Genomic DNA, 22,291 nt, shown 5'->3' on the forward strand with positions numbered 1-22,291 from the left:
GGCTCAAAACCTTAGAAAGGGCCTTGGAGCTTTTTCAGTGACTTTGATCATAATCAAACATTACATTATGTGACTTAAAAATGTACAACCAACCGAGGTGGTTAAAATGTTCAGCCAGAAGATATATTTTTAGGTTTGACCCTTCTTACTCCTTTTTTTCCCCATAAATGTATAGAACTTCCCCCCCCCCCCCCCAAAACCTAAAAATGGATGGGAAATTAGATCTTCTAAAGCTGGTATCCCAAATTCCAACAAAATGTAAGATGGAGTCATATATTGTGATTTTTTAAAGAGTTTACTGTAAAACCATGATCAAATTCTTTGCGGCATGTGGCAAAGGAGGACCAATGTACAGTCGGGTCTTTTAGCATTTTTATGTTCCTAAACTGGATATAACTGTCCAGGGAATCACAGAGTTGGGCTGAGGCTGGTCGAACCCTGGTGTTATTAAATCACATACTTACTCTAATCTCTAATCATACTCACCCGTCCTTCGGATGAGACGTAAAACCGAGGTCCTGACTCTCTGTGATTAAAAATCCCAGGGTGTTTCTTGAAAAGAGTAGGGGTAAAACCCCGGCGTCCTGGCCAAATTTCCCATTGGCCCTTACCAATCATGGCCTCCTAATAATCCCCATCTATGAATTGGCTTCATTACTCTGCTCTCCTCCCCACTGATAGCTGATGTGTGGTGAGCATTCTGGCGCACTATGGCTGCCGTCGCATCATCCAGGTGGAGCTTTGAGTGGAGTGTCCAGAAAAGCGCTATATAAGTGTAAGCAATTATTAATTATTATTATTAATCTGGTCCATACCTCACTTTGCCTGCCTGGTTTCCAGGTTTGTTAAAAACATAATGAGGTTCCTTCAGCCAGAACCAGTGGCTGACGTTACTCCACCTACCCAAATCTTACACCTCCTTTGCCAATGGAGCAAACCAGCCCTTCGGAGAGAGAGCCAGAGAATGGCAGTAGCTTTTTTCAAAGGGAGAGCAAACCACGCTTCTTCATTCATTCATCTTAAAATAATATTTTCCCTTACTGTTTGGAAATGCCCTTACAATATAACCATCTTGTATTTTGTGACCTGAATTCAGTGCCAACTGTGAATTCAAAACTGATCTAACAGAGAGGCCCTTTTCCCTGAGACACGCCTTCTTCTGTGTTTTCTGCCTATTTATAGAAGAACCTAACTAGAACCAGCTGCATCACATCCTGCAATTATTTTCTCTCCAATTAGCCTTTAATGCTGGACGGGGACAAGGACAACTCAGAAAGACAGCTGTTCTATTAGGCAAATATATTTTTGTGAAGACCGTGCTGATTGTGAGGTTCACAAGTATGGTCAAGGCCATGTACTGATCTGAATTCATGTAACTTTAAGCTGCCAGGATAGCAAAATATAACTGAACAAGAATGTATTAAGGAAGTATTCCTATGGAACATGATTGAACATAGGGGAGTGCAATATTAAATGGGTTCTGGAAAAGGGTATTAAACACCAGTGTTTAAACAATTTACATAAGTTGTCTATCTTAAACTATTACAATATAACTGTGACATGGTCAGGAACACAAAATCTCTGTATAGTGTATAGTTTATCTTTTAATAGGGATTAAGGTAAGTAAATTTGCTAAGGCAAACTGTTCAACTCCTCTAAGCTACATAATTTCCAACGCAGTAATGCTGAAATTGCGGAAGTGTCTTCTATGATTTAAGTGGAATACAGCAAGACTAATCTTGTATCTTTCAGAAGCCCAGTGGAACAGAAATTCCTTGACCAAGGAGCTGAAGTTCAGGATCCTCAACGTCAGGAGTGGTTTACCAAATACTTCTCCTTCTAAGATTAATGAACCTTCTGTACATTAAAATGATCCTAAAACCTAGAATAAAATACTTCTAATAAGCTGTTTGCACATACAGAAAAACACCCTTTCTCACAGATTAACGTAATAGAAAAGACTGTATAAGAAAAGTCGGAAACCAGTCAATTTGTGTGAAAAGGGCTCGTGAATTAAAATTATTTTTGGAGTTTGTCCTTGTAAATTTGTGCCATTTTCACTGGATGAGATTTGTTTGCAACACTGCTGGAACTACAGGGTTTTTCACAGTGGTTTAACTATTGACTAAGTACTAAGTACAAGCTGAGCTTTGGTCCTAACAAGTCAATTTCATCAGTCAGGTAATTTCTCAATCCTAGTTCTAAGCCATGGGTTTCCCAGATCTGTTCCAAGCAATGCCCCCCACCACACCCCAACTACCAGTCCAAGCCAAGATTTTCTTTACTGCTGTAATTACATAAAACATATGCAAGACGGCTTGTAATTTAAGTAAAATCAGGACATAACATTTATTACACAATGTAAACCACTGTAAAAACATCTAAAAACATCATGGGTGTGGGGGTCCTGAAGACAGGTTTGGAAAACACCAGAACAGAAAAGAATACAAGAAGGGGGTCCAAGACAATGCCAGCAGATAGCTGGAGAAACAACACACCCCTCTCCCCCCACAGGCCCGACCAATGCCGTACTGTTGTCAAGAGGGTAAACTACTCCCTACCACAGATCTAACTTATCTACATTGCAGTTGAATATCTCGAAGATGGGAAAATGCAAATGTTTTGCACAAGAGCTGTTAGCATCTCTGGTTTTCACTCCTGGGAACTCTCACCTGCTGGATTGCAGGTGGAGTACTGGAGGCCATGCAGGGGAAATGGGAGCGCACAGAGACCACCACAGGCAACATCCCGCAGGGACACTGCTGCAGAAAACACCTTCAGCTAAAACTACAGCATAAAGCAGCAGTGACCTGATGCAAAATACTTTTTGCAACAATCAGCGAAGACATCTTCAAAAGTGGAAGAGGGATATAAAAATGAATTAGCACACCTATGTTTCAAGAACCTGCTTCCAGTATATGTGAAGTTGCCTAATTGTAATTAAAGCCAACTCCATGTTTTAGTATATCTCTATCTCTGCATCTTGGGATCCTTTTCACAAATACAATCCTAAGAGCAAACCATGATTTTGTGTTTGCAATGTCATGCTTTCATAGATTTTCACAAAATGTATACAGAAATTAGTACAGCAATAATAATATTACACACAATTGTTCTATTAAATGTTTAGCCTGGTCTCTTGCAAAGGTTAAGTGATTCTGAACTATTTGAATGTAACAGCTCCAATAAGTAGCATGAATTATTGAAGACAGGTTAATATGACAGAGAGACAAGCAGTGAAGGTAACAAATTTAACCAATTCAGAAACGCATGATAATATCCTAGACAGCGGCTGTCTTTAGAACAACGTGCAAAGAAATGGTAAAAAAATGTCATGTTTAATTTTTACAAGCAAACAACATCCAAAGATTTTTCAGGCACAATAAAAATTATTTTTTTAATCATTTTTCTTTAACTACAAACATAAAAAAAGACAAAGAAATACTGGTGATTGGCTTGCATGGTTATTGCAGTAGAAGTGATTACACTGGAAGGAACTGTGAAACTCTGGATTATCCCTCTGATTATCCTTCATTGGATTATCCTTCTGTGTTGGATTTACAGCTTTGTAATCCCCTCCATGTGCCATGGCTGTATTTACATTTCTTAACTACAGAGCGTCACTTGATTTCTAGCACAGCACTTTGTTCTGCTGGTTTTAATTAGAAAAAAATATGCACAGTATACACAGCCCGTGTGCTAGTTTGTCTTATGAGGGATACTCCAAATGTTTTGAAAATGCTTTATTAAAAGTCTTTAAACAATTTGGAAAACACTATTTGTACCAGACCTTCATCTAATGTTTATACAACATCACACCCCTTTTAACCAGGAGAGCTACCCAGGTTTTATTGATTTTGGATAGTGAAGTCTGGCATCGGAATCGCCCTTGAAAGGAGATCATAAAAGAGATTTTGCCTCAAGACATATCGTATCGCCACACTGCCCAAAACAGACCTCCAGGCCGAATATGTCACCACAGGTACTGTACAGTCCACAATGAACAGCCTTTCATATTGATGCAACATCTGAAAGGCATGCGTTTTGAAGGTATCAAGCGAAAGAGATCCATTTGAAAAGTGGTTGAGAGTAGTATGAAAACTCCACTACTAAGAAAGGGAGCTGCATGGGAAAAATGTTTGATACAGATACTAAGAGGCATTAAAAATGCAACACATGCTGTTGATTCTAATATACACTTGTAGTGCTTTTAATGCCACTCGGTATTCACTAAATGTTAGATTTAAACAGTCTGTAATGTTTCAAGTCAGTGATCAAAATTTTCAGAATATCCCTCATACATTCAGAAACCACCACAAAAAAAGGAAAGTCTTGTCAACATAAAAATAAATACAGTCAAAAGGAATGTATTCGCTCTTAACTAGCACAGCTCACTGGAACAAGCTACAGTTCTGCAAAACATGAGTTGCTGATTGGTACTGCAAAACTTCTCTGTGGAACTGAACAAGGCTTGCCTTCATCTTCTTCAGTGGATTTGTTGTGGCTTTTCTCTTGTAGCTCATCTGAAGCAGTTTGTCGCTCAGGTAATGGAGCCACAGCACATTTGTGTGAGGGTTATACTCACTCCAGACATTGCTGGGGGAAAAAAAAGGTTGCAGGATTTAGAAGTCTTTCCAAAGATGCAAACCTGGACCTTTACGGATTTTTCATTTTAGACCCATCCAGTTTGGAAGTGCCAATTGATTTGGTCCACAGTAATGACTCTTGTACCACATGGAGAGAATGAAGAAAGACCATCTCCTCTGCCCCCCACTCATGTACACACACACCACGTCATTCACCATCATGCCTTTTGACAACTCCTTCCTTTCTGACATAACTACACAAGCATGTAGGCGCTCGGGACATGACAGGAGTTGCAATCTCACCAGAGTGAAGCATGAGCCGTGGTTGACTAATCCCAACCCAACTCCCAGCAGTACTTAGCTAATAGTGCGCTGCTACTTGGGAACAGGGAATCCAAGTCACAGTCAGCTAGTGACATGACCTGGGCTCGAACCCATGAGGCCTTGTTTATGTCCTCACTGCTAAATACTTCATTGCAAGTGGTTAAATGTTAGACCTACAAAGAGTAACTCTGTCTGCAACCAAATGCCTATTATACGGTTAGTCCATGACATACTATAAAAAATATTGTAATGAGTTTTGGTAAGTTTTGTTGCATGTTTAAACTGTTTAAGTACTTGATAAATCCTTGAGATATAAGAGAGAACAATAAAAAATCTCTATTCAGTGGAACTAATTGAAGATATTGACACAGTTCTGCAGTTTAAGACTTAACTTAGTTGCCATCAGCTTATTCTCTAATATTACCAGAATACAATATTGTACCATTAAAGGTTGTGACAAAATCAATGTAAACTTAAAAGCAGAAGCTCTGCTATATTTAAAAAAAGTTGAGGAACATTTAAAATTTTGCCTTCGGCCATGTATTTAAAATAGCATGGCAAAAGGTTAAATTCCAGAATTCTCTGCCCAAGCATGTGGCAATTTTTAGGAAACTGGTAAATTGTGTTTATCATGAATATCAATGAGAGACGTACCCATTTTCCTCTCGCATTTTACGATATATCTCAAACTGATAGTCTCCCTTTCCCATGAAGAGTTCTTCGTCACTCGAAATGTCACAGGAAACCGTCAGGCCATCTGAGGATTGAAAACAGACCATATATTAGCATTAATGCACATCTGTGTACAGGGAACACCACAATAATCACAGTAAACCAGGCCTTAATCATGTGGACGCTACAATTCGGAGACAAATGAACACAGATCTCCAGACTTAAATCAGATTTCCATTTTAAAATATTAAGCAAAAGCAAACATGCAAATACTTTCATATAATGTGGGATTTGCATCTGGGGAAAGCAGTCCCCAAAAGGTAAAAATGACATATCGGTTTATCTAAATAAAGCAGATGTCAGTGCTTCAGTTACAGTAAATAAGAACAGCAGATCTGCCACATTTACTATAAAATTAAAATACTGCCTACACAGATTCGACACAAATGGCTATTGAAACAATCATTTCAACATCATTCTTTGCTATCAACAAACCGATTTACTGTAAAGGCACAATTGCCTGTGTGATTCCATAAAGTGTAAACATTAAACTCCTCAACCAAGATAAAGGTGAAAAAATACAACAGCTGACCTATTTCCAATCTGGAAAGTGAATAATCAATGATGTTCACATGAACACCGCTGGTCTCAAAGCTGCCTGGTGTCCTATTCAGAATGTATTTGCCCTCCTTCTCCTTGGTGGGCTTCACAAGGACATTGCCCCAGTGCAAATCCCTAGGAATTAGAAGCACAGGTTAGATGGTAGGTATGCATGTTTACCATTCAGCATCATTCCATTCAAGTTTTTTTCCCTTTAATTGTGTTACAAGGAGAAAAGAACATGTTAAACATGTTGAAGTTAAAATGAGCAATCTTTATGTAGTCATGTGTTAGTACATTTCTTGTTCCAATATTAAGGACATTACATACAGGACTCCTTATTACATTAAGGAGAACTGTCGGCTAAACAGGACCAATGTAAGGACAGATGAAAAAATCCCACCTAAAATCTATTCACATGTTTTCAGAATCATCAATTGAGAAAGTCAGCAAGTCAATATGGAAACAAACCTTCAAGATCCTGGCTGCTGAACTGTTGCTAGTGTGTAGAGCCAGGATTCCCAATATCAGCTACACCGACCCCTTTAATTCTTTTTAGTTAGTTAGTGGATTGCATTCTTTTTATTTTTTAATTAAAATAAATAAAAAACTAATGAAATATTTAGGGGTGAATACACAAATGTTATTAATAGAGTACCACAGTGGTCTGCATTAAAACCACTGCTGTGTTGATTTGTTTCAGTGATCTAAATCCTGGTACAGTTAAATAGTCTTGTTTACAGATGATACCCAAATAGGAGGGTTATCAAACACTTGATTTAGAAATCAAGACCTAGTAAAAACTGGGCAGAAAAGATTCAATGAAGTCAAGTGCAGAGTGACATTTACAGGTACCAAAACCACAGACAGAAAATGGGATACACCGAGTTCAGAGAAGCTATAAAGAAAGACTTGGGTTTGTTTGTTGACATAGATGATGTGTCCACTAGACTATGTATGAAAGCAATACAAAAGACAAACAATGTTAAAAGATGATTAAAGTAATAGGACTACAACATTGTCTAGTGATGATTTAAACATCATCCAGGGATGTTAGGTTAAAATTGTACAATATGCTACAGTAGTAAGACAGAATTCAGAATATGGTGTTCCTTTTTTTAAATTAAAAATTAGCAAACATTTTATATTGTACATTTTTTGTTAAGACATTGCTGCTTTATAATCAGTTCAAAGAAGAGCAACCATATCAATTCCCCATGCTGAAAGGAATGTCCAACACAGGCTAAAATGATTGAAGCTTTTTAGTCTAAAAAACAGAGGACTACCAGAGGATCCAATTAAATATTCAGAAGCGCCAAAAACATTGACAAAATCAAGAAAACTGATTTCTTCTGAATCAACACTGCATCACAAACCAAAGGACAACTAAAACCAAATTTAACAGAAGGCAGTGGGGGGGTAGGAACAGCTACTCTGCCAAACAGTTGCATGAGATCCTCTGATCAATTCGATGCTAGCCAGGCTAGCTGAGCCAAATGGCCACTTGGCATTTTTACCCTCACATACATTTTTATGTAAACTCTTACCTGTGTTCAAAATGCAAGGCTTCTTCAGCTACAGCCAAAGCAGCAGCCACCTGATGCAAAATACTTTTTGCAACAACCAGCGAAGACAGCTTCAAAAGGGGAAGAGGGTTTTAAAGATGAATTAGCACACCTATGCATATACTGGAAGCAAGTTTCAAGAACTTCGCAAGGCTATTAAATCATGTAATTGCTAAGCCATCCATCTTCTAACCGCTTCGTCCAATTATGGGTCACAGGGGAGCCGGAGCCTGTCCCGGCAAGCAATGGGTGCGAGAGAGGACACAGCCTGGACAGGAAACAAGTCCCGCGGCAGGGCAGAGAAATACGAACACAGACACACACACTCGGACAGCAGGGCCAACTCGTCCAGAAGCCAGTTTACCAACCAGTATGTTTTTGGAGTGCGGGAGGAAACCAGCGCACCCAGAGAAAACCCATGCGGACACAGGGAGAACATGCAAACTCCACCCCAATAGCAGCTAAGGTCCAGATCTGAACCCAGGGCCCCAGAGCTGCGAGGGAGCAATGCTGACCACTACGCCACTGTGCTGCCCCTTTAACGGGCAATAATCCGATTAAACTGCTTTCAATTTTCAAACTGTTAGTTCACTCCCATCTCATCTACTTCCCTGTTCCATTCTTCCTGTTTGCGTGACCTATTCCTCCTCCTCTTTACTCCCTTCTTTGTCTCTGAATGTACCAACAGCATAGTTTATACACGCCCTGCACATGAAAGCACTCCGCTTACCTTGCCTTTCATATTCTCCAGATCACTGCCGCCAAATTCAAACTCCAGAATAAGGAAAAGCTGGTCGCTTCCAAAGAAGTCTGGATCAATAAATTCAAATTGAAACATAAGAAATATTACAGATAAGAGGAGGCCTTTCAGCCTAATTATCCCATTCTGTTGCTACTACCTGGTTGATCTGAGAATTAGTCAAGATAGTATAAAAGCAAGCTACATTACTAAGTAAGTTACAAAGCTCCAGAGTGATTATTGTGATCTGAAGCTCACAAAATTAAAATGGATTTTTGATGTTGGCAGGAAACCAGTGACACTGCAGACTATCGTTTACAAAAAATCTGTTTTGATTAACTTTTCAGTGGCATTACACAATCTGTTTTACAAAAACGTTGTAATATATTAAGTCTTACCAGGACGATCATTTTCTGAAGTTCTTTCTCTGTCAAATTTGTCCCAGGCCTTAAGGAGCTGTTCTGGATATGACCCTTGAACACAGTGCAAGCTAAAATGAAAATGAAAATTAGCTCCTTTAATACACACATATGAATAAAAGCATGGTATCAAAGAACAAAACTGCCAAAGGTTAAGAATATCCTGCAGAACTTACTTATTTAATGTGATGAAACCTTCCGTCTGGTTATTTTCCTTCTCACCTAAGCTGCTCAACTCCCTAAAGACAAAAATAAAACAATCAAGTAAGAAAAATACAACAAAACATTTTCTTAATCTGGGAATAACTGATGGATACTAAACTTCAGAGGTGAAAAACTTGTGGCAACGACTCTAGGGTCCTAAAACTAAAGGATCTCACAATTAATCAGATGTACCACATTTCATCCTTATAACCATAGCTGAATAAATGGGCATTAAATTATATTAATACAAATTTAATTCACAATTCCTTCCAGTGTAAATTTTGTTCAAATTATGCAAGCTAGTAAAACAGAAAATGGATCATACAATTTATCTTGATTTCCATCCCTGAAATGTTCTGCATAGACATTTCCTACATAGAGGGCTTCAGAGTAGCTCAACCACTAAAGGCAGGAGCTCAGAGCACATGTCTGAGTTTGAGCCTGTGCATCACCAGTTAGCAGGCTCCATCACCACTTAGCTAATGACAACTGATAAGAGTGTCAGAGCTCTCACAGTTTTCTGTCCAACAATTGTACTCCTAAGACTTGTGAGCCTGCAGGCTTATAGTGACACTAGTGTTTTTCCTGTTTAAATGGTACTACCTTTCCTGTTAGGCATTGTGGATCTGGCAAAATAGCAAAGGTTGTGTCTGAGAAGGATCTCATTCTATCCCAGGTTGATACAGTTACTGCTGCAGGGGAGAAATCTTAGAACAACTGGCAATACTACAGTAAGTGGGAATATGAAAAAAACCTGCACATTCCAAATAAAATATTAAGGACTTTTGATATTTTTGTTTTCTGAGGTAGTATTTTCTAACCAACCTGTGGTTTTACATGAATCGTACTTTGGTTTAATAAATGTTTCGCCATAAATCTATCTCAGACTTAACATACTTTGAAATAATGACTTCGTGAAGTATTTCAGCAAATGTCTTCTGATCTTCTCCATTCACTTTCTGATGCCCTGCAATGGGTATGATCTGCAGACAGAATCAACATGTTGGAGTTAGTTCACAAAAAAGTTTTTTTTACAAGAAAGTAAAACCCGATATCTATTGCATTGAAAAGGCTTGGTATATTACTAAAGCCAAAATATTTATTCTACAATGAGAAAATGTATAATATTTTCAAAGCATGTACAGTACATAGGTGTTGGAAAACCAAAGATAAATAACCATTGTAAATTGTAAATCTAAAGCCTCTTCAGCCTTCTTCACACCTGAAGAAGGCTCCACGGCCAAAACGTTGTGTTTTCTTTCTTCTTTTTTTCAGCATGGAATAAACCTATTACTTGTTCCTTTGCAGCCTACGCATGCTGACGCAGCTACCCACCTGAACTGTTATAGAAGATAGCTGTAACTCTAATAAATTTCTAAATACAGATTTTATAAAGACACACCTGAAGAAAGCCCCACAGCTGAAACGTTGCGTTTCCTTTCTTTTCTTTTCAGCATGGAATAAACCCATTACCTGTTCCTCTGCAGCCTACGCATGTTGATGCAGTGCCCTACTTGAAGTATTATGTAAAGATCCTAATAAAATACCTTTAAAGCTACAGTTTCCTTTTTGCTGTTGGTAGTTGAGAACACTTCTCCAAAAGTTCCTTCACCAATCTTTTTACACAGCTTCATTTTATCTGGTGGAATGCACTGCTGAAAAGTTATAGGGCCTTCCTGCTGGCATTCTTGATAAACTTTCTCTTCGTCGGTGATCTCGTTCATTGAATTACCATCATTCTGAAATACAACGCAGGCATTTTATTTATTAGGCTTTTCATCATTTGAATGCAAGTAACTTTCAGCCTTTAGAGACTTTCAAATGAAATAAAAGGGTAGCAGTTTTGAATCTCTACCGATTTATGGAGGTTTACTGTTTTCTTTTTATTTTCTGTAATTGGACAGGATTATTTTTCAGTTTGAGGCCTGAAACAGGAAAAGATACAAAACAAAGTGAAATGTTTTTCTAAACAAAATGTTTTCTGCTTTTATGCACATCAGAGCATTATATCATCATATCATCATATCGAAAAATATTATCTTCTAAAAAGCAGTAATACTGCTCTTTTTAAATCTGAGAATAATGTTACAAATGGGGGGTTACGAAACTGGAAAAAATCAGCAATTGACCAAGCAGTTTAGTCAATAAGTGAAATAATTATTCATAACCCCCAACTTGTATGTGATTTCTAACCATATACCCGAGCAGTTGGTATAACTAGAGGCACATGAATTCTTTATTCTCTGATACAGCTTTGTTGAGAGGAGTAATAATCCAGGCACACTTGGTTAAAACAAATATTTATTACAATAAACTACACAAGACACAAAACATACAACATACAAAATTACATTATATACAGTATTTACAGACAAGGCGTTTCAGAGGCCTAACATTCTGGTCACCCAGAAAACCCCAGACTGCTACTAAGCACTAACCTCTTTATATGCCTACAGAGGCCACACAAGAGATGAGCTGCCTCCTAACTAAACACAAAGCAACCTCCAGTTAAATCTCTCTCTCTGCACCCTGGATGCCACAAAAAAAAAAACGGGAGCCTATATCCCTATCCATTAAATACACCCAAACAGGAAAGACATTTCTAACTGAGATACCAGGAAACCCAAGTTCCCTAAAAAACAGAACAGCACGCTCTCTCTAACAAGGTTCAAATACTTAGCTCCAGTGAGGTTTGATTTGGATGATCAAGAAGTAGGGGCTCTTGCTTGGCACAAGCTTCTAGTCTAAACTCCTGTGGACTCTCTCTACTCCCTGCTCTCCTTGTTTCTTTCTCCATCCTCCTGCTTCTTTCTCTCCTGTGCTCTTAAGGTGAACTTATACTGTGTCTTTCTGCCCTGCTCCTTTGAAATCATTAATCCACAACTTGCCTGAGCATACTAAAATAAACTTTACTATTGTTTCTGTTCAAGGGAACCCCAGACCTCAGCAAACATCCTCTCTGCTTGAAAGTTAGAAGTGTTTACTCTTCCCAGTGTCACAAACTTTTTCTAAAATTTAAGAGACACTTCCCAGTCACCCAAAGCTGTAACAATAACATAATGCAAACAAAGGATTAAACACTTCTGATTCACACTTCAGATTGTATAAAAAGATCTGAACATTGGTGCCCAGAACAAAAAAGCTTAAGTCATCAAAAGTTAGAATATTAAACTGTATGAATAGACTAAACCTCTGGGAGTTAAATAATGTTTTGTCCCTTAAAATTCAAATATCTTTAGTAGTGTTTTATTAAAAATGGGGTTTAAAGAAGCAAAAGCAGACTGAGCAGGATATATACCCAAAAGATTGGTATAATTAGAGGCACCTGAGTTCATTTTTCTCTGACAGCTTTGGAGAAGGAGTAATAAATCATAGGCAAACTTGGATAAAAATATACTGTATATGAACAATGACAATAACACAACAAAAAACAACAGACAAGTTACTCAATTTACAAACAAGGCATCTCAGAGGCCCATGTTCTGACCAATTAAAAAAAACCATAAAGCTACAAGACATTCAAAGATCCTATCAAACACCTATACAGGCCAACAAGAGATAAACCTGCCTTCCAAACTAAACAGAATACAAACTACATATCAGTCTCTCTAAAAATCCAGATCTTACAAAGCGAATGGGACCCTATCTCTATTCTAAAAATTGCATCCACTAATCAGGAGACTGTTTTTAACCTAGGGATTCTCTATACAAGAAATCAGTTTTAAAAACAATAGAACGGCAAGCTCTCTTAATAAGGTTCAAATACTCAAGTAGAAGGTTAATTAAAGTTGACCTGAACAAGGACATCTTTCCTCCAGTGTCTCCCTTTTTTCCCCTTCTGTGTTCTTCTCTTCCCTGTCTACCTGTCTCTTTGCCCACTGTGCCTAGACTCTTAATGGGTTTAGCAAGAACTTCATTAAGGTAAACCATACAATTCCTTTGATTGATGTGTCTCAGTCCCCCTGCATCTGAGAAAATACCTGTTTCTACTTTGCTTTGCAGATCCTTAGAACTGCAAATTGTAACATGAGCCAGTTGACCATTGTCTCCAGATTCTGACAACACCTCAACAGCTGTAACATTATTTCATATTTAGTGATAAGGAACTGAATTTGTAAAAAACATCTGTAACATAAACTGGTGATATTTTCTAACCAGAAGTTTTTGCCTTAAGTCTCTATGCTCTTACCATTTATATAATCAAAATGTGGATCTCAAAACCAAAAAAAAGTGATAAGATTCTAGTGGTTCTAGTCAAAAATGGCAAGATAGTTACCACTAATAAATCCTTATAGATTTAAGATTTATTTTATACAGTGCCTTTCAGGTCATCATTTTCAAGTGTTTGACACTAAAACAATAGAAAAAGGTATACACAAATTGATACAATAAGCATTTAAAAGCTAGTGTGTATTTGATGTAACATGGAAAAGAGTATTAAGTGGAAAAACCCTGGGCCACATTCATGCTCTCAACCCTTTTAGTGACTGTGCAGATATAGTATTACAATGTGTGCTTTGCGTCTTTGGGACTGCCAATTCAAGACTAGCCCACTGCACTACTGCGTGCAATTTGAATGTCGTTGTGTACTTTGAACACAAATTGGGTGTAATCAAAGCTTCAGCTTTCACTGAAAAAATAACCTGAACAGGACAAGGATTGGTCAAAACTGCATCGTAAAGAAGTGAAAAGATTTCAAGCCTGGGAACTTACCAGAGAGGAGCCTCCAGTGTCTCTCTTAAAACATAGCTTGGATATTCGTGGTGTAGTAAATGCCTCAAGCGCATTACTCTTGTTTTGCCAAACATTTTCTAGAGAATCCTGGTTATGGCAGATCATCTTTTCTGGAGTCATGACAGCTGAAACAGGATAAATAACAGCTGTGAACAATTATTATACATTTACAGCTGTCAAAGATGACATCTGCTTAAACCTGTTGCATTAATTAATTCATATTTTACATGGCTCCTCACCCAGGCATTCTGTTGTGCAACTGAACTGTTAGTTCCACTGTACCTGCTCTACACACCTGTCACAGCAATTAATTAAAACGTTACAAACCAGATTTATGTTGAACTCCAGCACTTTATAGCATTTTACTTCGTTCATTTTGAGACTCCAAAATTAATTTGCACAATCATTTATCTGTGTTTGAGTGTTGTGACAGATTACACCTTCTGGAAAATACTGTTGTTATAAACTGTCGTGTATTGTATTAAGATGCACGTACCTTTTTGCTTTTTGTGCACCGAGAGGGCAGCTTTTAGTCTTGACCAGTTATTGGTGGTCAGAGTTTCAGGTGAGAAGAAGGACAACAGAGATGGCCTTCTGATTTGCCCTTTACCCAGTGGAGTCTGTTGAACCACTGCATTGGTACCATGCAACCAGCTTTTCAAATTACCCTAGAAATGAACACAGTAAACCCAAACACGTCACAGTTTTGTTCAAGGTCTATTTCTGAACCTTAAAATCTAAATCGTTCAACGTTTACGCTTCACACAATATAGGCACTATTTCACATACATTAACGAGTCATTAACCAATTATTCAACAAAAAGGTACAACACAAGCACGCAAGACTGAATACTTTCACATTTCATGCAGCACAGAAAACAAATACTATGCATTCTCTGTGGATGGAACTATACTTCACAATTACCACAATGTACTTGAAAGCATGCTGTTTACTGGACTGCACAGGTCTGGAGACATTTACAGCTCTGGATTTATAAAACTAGTTCTCTTAGCCATTCTGATGCAGGACAAAATTATTCTGCTACGACTTTGTGAACATGTTTCTACATTCATGAATATAAACCGATGTAACTTAATTTCAAGCAAAAACCTCCTACTCACCATGGAAGAGTTCTGCATGAAAGTGCCAAAGCCAAGATCAGGCAAGGAGTTATCTGCACTATCAGAGAATACTGACTGAACAGAACATTTCTTCTGTCCCTGTTTCTTATACTGATCTTTCTTAGTCCACCTGCTCACACTGAAGCCACTGATGCAGGCTTTTCGTGCTGTTCCTGGTTTTTCTTTCGGAAACCCTCGGGTTTTCGTTTTCCCACCAATTTTTCCAGCAGGAGAACAAGCGGACTCAACTTTGGACGCATTGGAATCAGATACACTTGTAGTTTTAGTTAGGTCAGAGGAAAAATTAGAAAGCAGTCTTCTTTGACAGCTGGTTTTACGATGCCGTTTGGGTTTTTCAGCTTGTGCTGTCATATTAACAGAACTGACTCTAGCGCAAGCAACACGGTCAATGGTTAGCAAGTTGTTGTGACAATTCACAGATACAGCACCACCTTCCCCAGAGCGTACAGAATCCTCTTCTTGAGAAGCAGCGGAGACCTCTTTTCTAGGTTTTCCAAATTTCTGAAACTGCTCTTCAAGGCAAGACGCGTCTTTGCTGCACTGATCTCCAGTAAGATCAGCATTTTGCAGGGGAACGTCACAGTTTTGTGCTCCAACATTGACAGAGGCAGCAAACCTTGTTACTTCTTGGAAACGAGATTTACTTTCCTTTTGGGGAGCAATCTGCCCATTTATATTACCCGTTTTCTGATTTATTACTTCCATGCCATTTGAAGAAGGGAAAACGCTATCCATTCTCAGATTGCCGTGTACGTTAAGTTGCTTCAGCTTATTAGTATGTTTTGTCAAATGACTACCATTAGAACTAATGTGATCTGATTCATTCTCATCTGCCTTGAAGTTGTCACTTAAACACCCATCAGATAACTTTCCATCAATAACATGAACAAGGTCTTCAGTAGAAGAATACAGTACTCCTGTTTGCTTCTTTTGGCTTTGCCCTACCTCAATACGGTCCAAAAGAACTATAGGATTTAGGTTTTGTACACTTTCTTTCAGAGTTGTAACATCATCTAAATGGGTCTTTGCTGACACAAAATTGGAATTTTCACTTTTTTGTTGTGAAAGACACCCAATAGAAGAGCAGCTTTTCTTCATTTTTTCACTGTCATTATATGAATGGCCATAGACCTCAGAAAAAAGTTCCATGCTATGTGCAAGAGTTGTCCATTTATTGCTATTGGCACATTTTTGATCAGTTTGCCCATGACACACGATACTACCTTCCGATGTGTTGGTGCTCTGAGTTTTTAATTCAAGACTCTTATCCTCTAGCCCAACAAATTCCCGTTGTCTGGGAGATGGGACACTCCCGGCTACCTCAGCACCGGACTTCAGAACACCATCCATTTCCTCATTGCTAAAGGATATTTCACTGACTGTGTGCTCACAAGGTCTGCTGCTAGGTTTAGGGAGGACAGATGGGGTGCTAGACAGGAGAGGCTTTTTATAGCATCTTTTCATCATGCTGTCTGATATGCTGTTGAAAGAGACCTCCTTTAAAGCATTTCTCGTCCTTTTGCGGTATTGAGAAGCATTGCTAGCCATCTCTGAACTTGTATTCTCCATTTCTTCATTACGTCGTGTTCGTTTTTTCTTTGAATAACTACCAAAAGGAGATGGTTTCACAAAATCCTCAGATGAATTTGAATTGTTAGGTGGTATGAATGCCTAAAAAGGAAAATGTAAAGTTAGTTATACTCTATACATGGTAGTATTCCTTCATTAATTATGGTTTAAATCTTGAAAAGCAGCTCAGCAGTAGTGTTACAGAAAATACAAAAAATGTAATTTTTGAAAAAGAAAGGCAAAAATGATTGCCTGTGAATGTAATATATATTTCTGGCTTTAAATGCCAGAAAAAATATCTTTAGAAGGTTAATAAAAGCCAATAGATCAAGTAGGTAGCTGCATCATCACGCATAGCTGCGCTGCCAAGGTACAGGTAAAGATTTATTCTGTAGTGAAAAGAAAAGAGACACAACCTTTTTTGTGGTGGAGTCTTCTTCACACCTGGAAAAGGCTCCACAGCCAAAACATTTTCTCTCTCTTCTTTTTGGCATGGAACAAACCTTTACCTGTTCCTTTAAAACCAATAGTTGTGGTTGATATTTTTCTTTCTAAATAATGAGGAAAATGTCCTTAATTTTGAATGCTGTATTTTTGCAAGCTACACAAATCCCAAGACTACTGTCATTTATCTACAGATTTTAGTCTGTGTAATCTTCAGCAGACAAAAGAAATTACCTTTGATTGGAGCATAGTTATGAACCGGCCTATATTACCTTTATCAAAACAGGTTTTTCAGAGGTTATTGAGAAGAAATATTTAGAAAGACAAGGAATTCAAAGACAATATTCTACTGGGGGCAACAGGGAACAGGCAACTCAAGTCCACAAGGGTCAAATCTTATAAGTTTTAATTAAAATTTGTAGTTTAATACTTCATAGGTCAAATCACCCATTTTCTAATCGGTCGCTAAATAGCAGTACCTCTATAAATTAAAGGAACTGGGTATGACCTTTCCTGTTTTATGAAGTGGCTTTTACTCTCCACAGACATGCAGGATCACCGATTCAGAAATCAAACAAGTGTTAAAAATGACTGAAGTACTTTGCCATCGTTAATTCTTACATTTTGTTTTTTCTTCTTTTGTCCCTCCTTTCTGTTATCTGGCTTTTTGGATAGTCTTTTCCTACGACTGGTGACAAACCTGCTGTAAAAAGAAGGGAATAAGCAGGATAACGGCAGTTTAAAAACATCTGTAAACGAAAACAGATTGGTCAAAACACTGCAAAGCAGATTTAAATATTAACAAAAGCACAACTGAAACTTAATTTCTAACCATTCTTATAAATCACCTTCCTCAAACTGAAAGTCCCCTACACAGTAAACAAAAAGACAGAAACACATCTTTTTGTTTACTGTGTAGGTAAACACAGCTGCCAGGTTTTTTACTATTTTCAGAACTCTGTCAGTAGTTCAAAGTATATTCTGCTTTGTAGCATCTTAAGATTGACATTGCAGATCACAATAAGAAATGTTTTGGCAACTTCCAAAGTGTCAAGGTACATTTGGCGCAGCGGTATACCCTCAAAGACATTCTTCATGTAGTTTCACAGAAAAAATAAGATTAACTTGACATATCACTTGCCTTACTTTATCATCCCAAACTCTATAGTTCAGGAATTCAGGACTGTTCACCAGAAAAAAAAATTCTGAAATCCTGAAAAGCAGAAAGTAGAATTGACTATGCAAAGGATATATGCAAAACAATAAACAATGCTCACCTTTGGAAGATGTCAGACTTCACACTTTCTTCCATCTCATTCTCCTTCCCAGACTTGAAAGCGAGACAGCCTTGCCTTGCGTCGCTGCTTGAGTCACTTGAGCTGGACAGACTAACAGTTAATGCGGCTCTCCTCTTTGAAATGCGATGCACGGCTCTTGAGGCAGTGCTCGACTTCCTGAGTTATAGGAGAGAAAATTCAAAAATGTTTTTAGCAGGACAGATATTCATTTTAGGGCTCACAATCCAGAGAGACAGCAACTAAGATAAATTAAATTACCTCTGCAAAGGCGATTTTAAAAAAACATCCTTTAAATTGTCAGACCTATTCAGGGATAAATGTGATTCCTCCAGCTGAAACCAATCCCACTCTAAGGGAGCAAAACAGTGGCGAAAAAAACGACCAACTGAAATAAACATTGGTTGATTAATCGCACTATTTTGGACACTGCCCTCCATTAGGAATTTAAAAATACATTCACAGCTCTTAATCAATATAAAAATTAGATACCATGACAGCTTCTCCGACAATCCCAACACACTTCACCAAAAAACTTGGCAAAAAACTCTACCTCACGCCATTGTTGAGTTCAGCCGTGGCTACTTTTTCACTTTTCAAACCATCACTGAAAATACTTTCTTCTCCCTCGTCTGGAATATTCTGTTTTGCGTTTAACACACCGTCTCGATTTCTGCATCTGTTGACAAAATGGCATTGCAGCAGTCTGAAGTTCTATTTTTGCCAAACTAAGGGTTTCTGAGCAATTAAATGGTTAAAAACACAGCCTCACAAAACACATATTCAGCCTCCTGTAAGAACTTCATTGGAGTTAAAGTAACTCTAGTCCGCCAGAAACAAAAAATAATAAAATTAGGCAACATTCATTATTAAAATGGAAAAATCTGAATAACCAAGGCTGGCTGGTTTCCTTAACATTTGTAAAAAATATGTTCTAATAGAGCACTATTCCATAAAGTCAACATGTTTACAAACCCTTTATAGAGCTGTAAAGAAAAGAATTCTTGGCAAATGAACAAATATCAATACAATTTGAGAACAAAAGCAAATATATGACATGGAACTTATTTGGATATGTCTTTAAATGTAAAACCAGAGAATTGTAAGGAGGTGTACTTTCTTTTTTCATATCACTGTAGTAACGTGACCTTGTTTTCTGTGAAGACCCACAGCATTTATTTTACAAATGCATTAAATTTGTAATTAAATTAAACTCAAGGTATTTCGAAGCAAACCTACCTTCCTCTCCTATTTTTGACATTTGCTTTGTTTCCTATTGCACTGCTGAAGGATACACTCTCTTTGTCGTCATCATCTTCCTTTAAAGCTAACAAAGCCGCTTGCTTGGCTTTCCTTGTGGGCTTTGAGCCGAAGGCACCTGGTTTCTGTCTCCTGTGTGGAAGGACAGTGATTGCAAATAGACTGTACAACAATTCACACCCTCTCTCTATGTCACTTTCTCCCAAATTCTATTTAATTTACATAATATTTATCAAACAAGCACTGAACAGACACATCAAAGATATTCACATATAACACTATATAATATATCGTGCAAAAGAACATTTGGGGCTATTAAATACAGTAACCTAACCTGACAATTTGGTATTATGTCTTTCTCATTCAGCAAAACCATGCCAATGCATATTAAGGCCTTATGTAGACTAGAAACGGATTGTCAATGGTATACATGCGAATTTAAAGTAAATTGTAGGAAATTGTTGCACTTAAATCAATAAACGCTATGCAAAATAAGCTCAAAATATACAAGGTGCCACGCCTCAAACGTTGCGTTTTCTTTCTTCTCTTTTCAGCATGGAATAAACCTATTCCTTTGCAGCCTACGCATGCTGACGCAGCTCCCCACCTGAACTACTTCAATATACAATACTTGTTGTACGTTAAACATAAGATATTTATGTTCCATTGATATTGAGTTTCACCTACTTTCTTCTTTCAGTTTTCAGGTTGCTGTTGTCATCTGTATTAATGGAAAGGTCCGAACAGGACGTGCTTGAAAACGCAGCTTGCCTGATGTCTGGAGATAACCATACTTCCACGTTCCGCACGTATGTTCTGCTATACTTGCCGTATGTTTTTAAAACCACTGGGCCTTGTCTTGTAAACTTCTTCATCCCAGTTTTCTGAATTTCACCCCCACTTCTCTGAAATCATGACAGAAAAAGAAATGAATAAACATAAAGGTTTTAAATAAGGGAAAGTCATTTCATCCATCTTGTTCAGGTCTGTCTTGCTCGTGGCGGTCACATTAATCCTATCCTGGAGTCCTTGCACTGGCTTCCTGTCAGCTTTTGTATTGATTTCACATTTCTGATGCTCACCTACAAGGCTCTGCATGGCTTGGCACCTCAGTACCTGTCTGAGTTACTCCCATCCTACTCCCCACCTCGCAATCTCCCATCTGTCCCCCAAACCTTTCTTCACTCTGTGGATGACAGGACCCTGTCTAGCCAATCTAGCTACACCCCAAAGCTGGAAACCCTAAGAATATCACCTTCCCTGGGACCCTTCAAATCTAGACTCAAAACCTTTTTAGAAGGGCTTTTATTTAACTGGGTCTTTGCCCCTTGGCTTTCCTACTGTACTGTATATAAACATCGCCATCTTCCTTGGGTAATTTCTCCAAGCTGTCTTTCACCTCTCACGAGCAATCGTACATTTTCCCTAACTTCAGGCTACATTAAACATCATCTGTGAAGTGGCTTTTTGAATTTCCTTCTATAGCTGTTTCTGTAGTGTTAACAGCAGTTAAATCTGACGGCCTAGTGTCGTAAAGCAGTTTATATCACGAAATTAGGTCAGGACTGTTTATTCAAAAATCGATTACTGTTATTCTCCGTATTCATTTTTTAGTTTCCAACACTTTTACGGAAAACATTTTTCACAGTGACGTATTACCTATATGCATTAAGAAGTTACTCTTGCAGTCAATGTCCTTTAAAAGTATACTGTAATCTTAGCACCATTATAAACTTTACGTTCCTTTCCCGGGGGGAAATCTGTAACATAATCCGTCTACTTCAAGTTATAAAAATGGGAAATCGCTCAACACAACAATGAGGCACATTTAAATATCGTAAGATAATTACAGCAGCAGCTGCTTACGTAATATAAAACAACGAATTCAATTCCTTACCGTGCTAACAGGTTACAAATATTGAAAACGCATTGTTATTATTATTAAAATGTTTAATTGTCCAACTCATTCGAGAGAGCACACAGGCGGTTCCATTAATTCAAAAAAATGTGCTTAGCTGTTGATTGGCCAATAGACCTTAAAGAGAAACGTCATATCCTGTTATTATTAAAGTGTCATCCGTAAAAGTATTTCTGATCCAGAGACACCGCCTCCTAAAAACCGTCATATTGCTGCGACTGACTTGCTTATGCATAGCCACAATTTCGAAAAATGGAAAAACAATAAAACAATTTTGTTGTTTCTATCTTTTCTATCATGGTGATATTTTTTCTAGAAACGAGTAATACACGTTAAGAGATAACATATTAATACTTATACTTCTTAGCGCTTTTCTGGACTCCGCTCCATGAAACTGAGCCAACACTAGGGTGTTCCTGGCATATCAAATACACATTTCTTTTACTATGATCTGAGCCCTAGACAAAAGAGTTATCTGATATGTTTTTGTTGACTGAAACCCAAAAACTCACTACCATCTCCTGTTGTGTATGTTTTTACTGCAACTACTAGTCAGCATGTATATCAACCTACAACTGGCAACTCACTGAAGCTCTTCAGGTGTGAGCCAGGCCTGTTCCTGGATAGGAGACTTCCCCGGAAAGCTAAGGTTGCTGCTTAAGTTAGTGGGACCAGTAGTAGGACTCAGTGCTCAGTACTTCTCACTCAGTGGTCTGTGTGGGTCCTAATGCCCCAGTATAGTGATGGGAAATATTATACTGTTACAAAGGTAGTGTTCTTTGCATGAAATGTAAAAGTAGAGGTGTTACCCTGGTGTCC

At 38.0% G+C, this 22,291-nt stretch overlaps 2 protein-coding genes across 4 annotated transcripts in view; one reads left to right on the forward strand and one right to left on the reverse strand.

The window, feature by feature from the left end:
- Positions 1-1,882, forward strand: part of fam184b (family with sequence similarity 184 member B) — a 40,351-nt gene extending 38,469 nt beyond the window's left edge. For all 3 annotated transcript variants that reach the window (XM_088912480.1, XM_088912489.1, XM_088912498.1), the window contains one exon: positions 1,753-1,882. In XM_088912480.1, the coding sequence (XP_088768606.1) occupies positions 1,753-1,843 (91 nt within the window). In that variant the 3' untranslated portion in view covers positions 1,844-1,882. The remainder of the gene's footprint in view (positions 1-1,752) is intronic.
- Positions 1,883-3,369: 1,487 nt separating this feature from the next.
- Positions 3,370-21,521, reverse strand: haspin (histone H3 associated protein kinase). The gene is made up of 18 exons (XM_088918478.1): positions 21,452-21,521; positions 20,242-20,459; positions 19,534-19,686; positions 18,848-18,973; positions 18,277-18,453; positions 17,621-17,702; positions 14,966-16,657; positions 14,340-14,511; positions 13,823-13,968; positions 10,657-10,848; positions 10,007-10,092; positions 9,082-9,144; positions 8,885-8,976; positions 8,478-8,557; positions 7,730-7,818; positions 6,175-6,317; positions 5,565-5,667; positions 3,370-4,596 (listed from the first exon to the last, which is right to left on the reverse strand). Exons 2-18 carry the CDS (start codon positions 20,427-20,429, stop codon positions 4,392-4,394), a joined length of 3,789 nt encoding a protein of 1,262 aa, XP_088774604.1. The 5' UTR covers positions 20,430-20,459; positions 21,452-21,521; the 3' UTR covers positions 3,370-4,391.
- Between the last annotated feature and the right edge of the window lie 770 nt (positions 21,522-22,291).

The sequence above is a fragment of the Atractosteus spatula genome, chromosome 1, assembly GCF_055471065.1.
Source record: "Atractosteus spatula isolate fAtrSpa1 chromosome 1, fAtrSpa1.hap1, whole genome shotgun sequence".
NCBI lineage: Eukaryota > Metazoa > Chordata > Actinopteri > Semionotiformes > Lepisosteidae > Atractosteus > Atractosteus spatula.

What these genes read in the sequence shown, in the direction of transcription:
- haspin (XM_088918478.1), bottom strand. Translation starts at nt 20,429, where the DNA reads ATGAAGAAGTTTACAAGACAAGGCCCAGTGGTTTTAAAAACATACGGC. An exon ending in AAGTCTGACATCTTCCAAAG is followed by an intron (nt 17,703 to 18,276) that starts GTGAGCATTGTT and finishes TTCTTTTTACAG; the next exon opens with CAGGTTTGTCACCAGTCGTA. An exon ending in ACACTGGAGGCTCCTCTCTG is followed by an intron (nt 10,849 to 13,822) that starts GTAAGTTCCCAG and finishes GTTGTATTTCAG; the next exon opens with AATGATGGTAATTCAATGAA.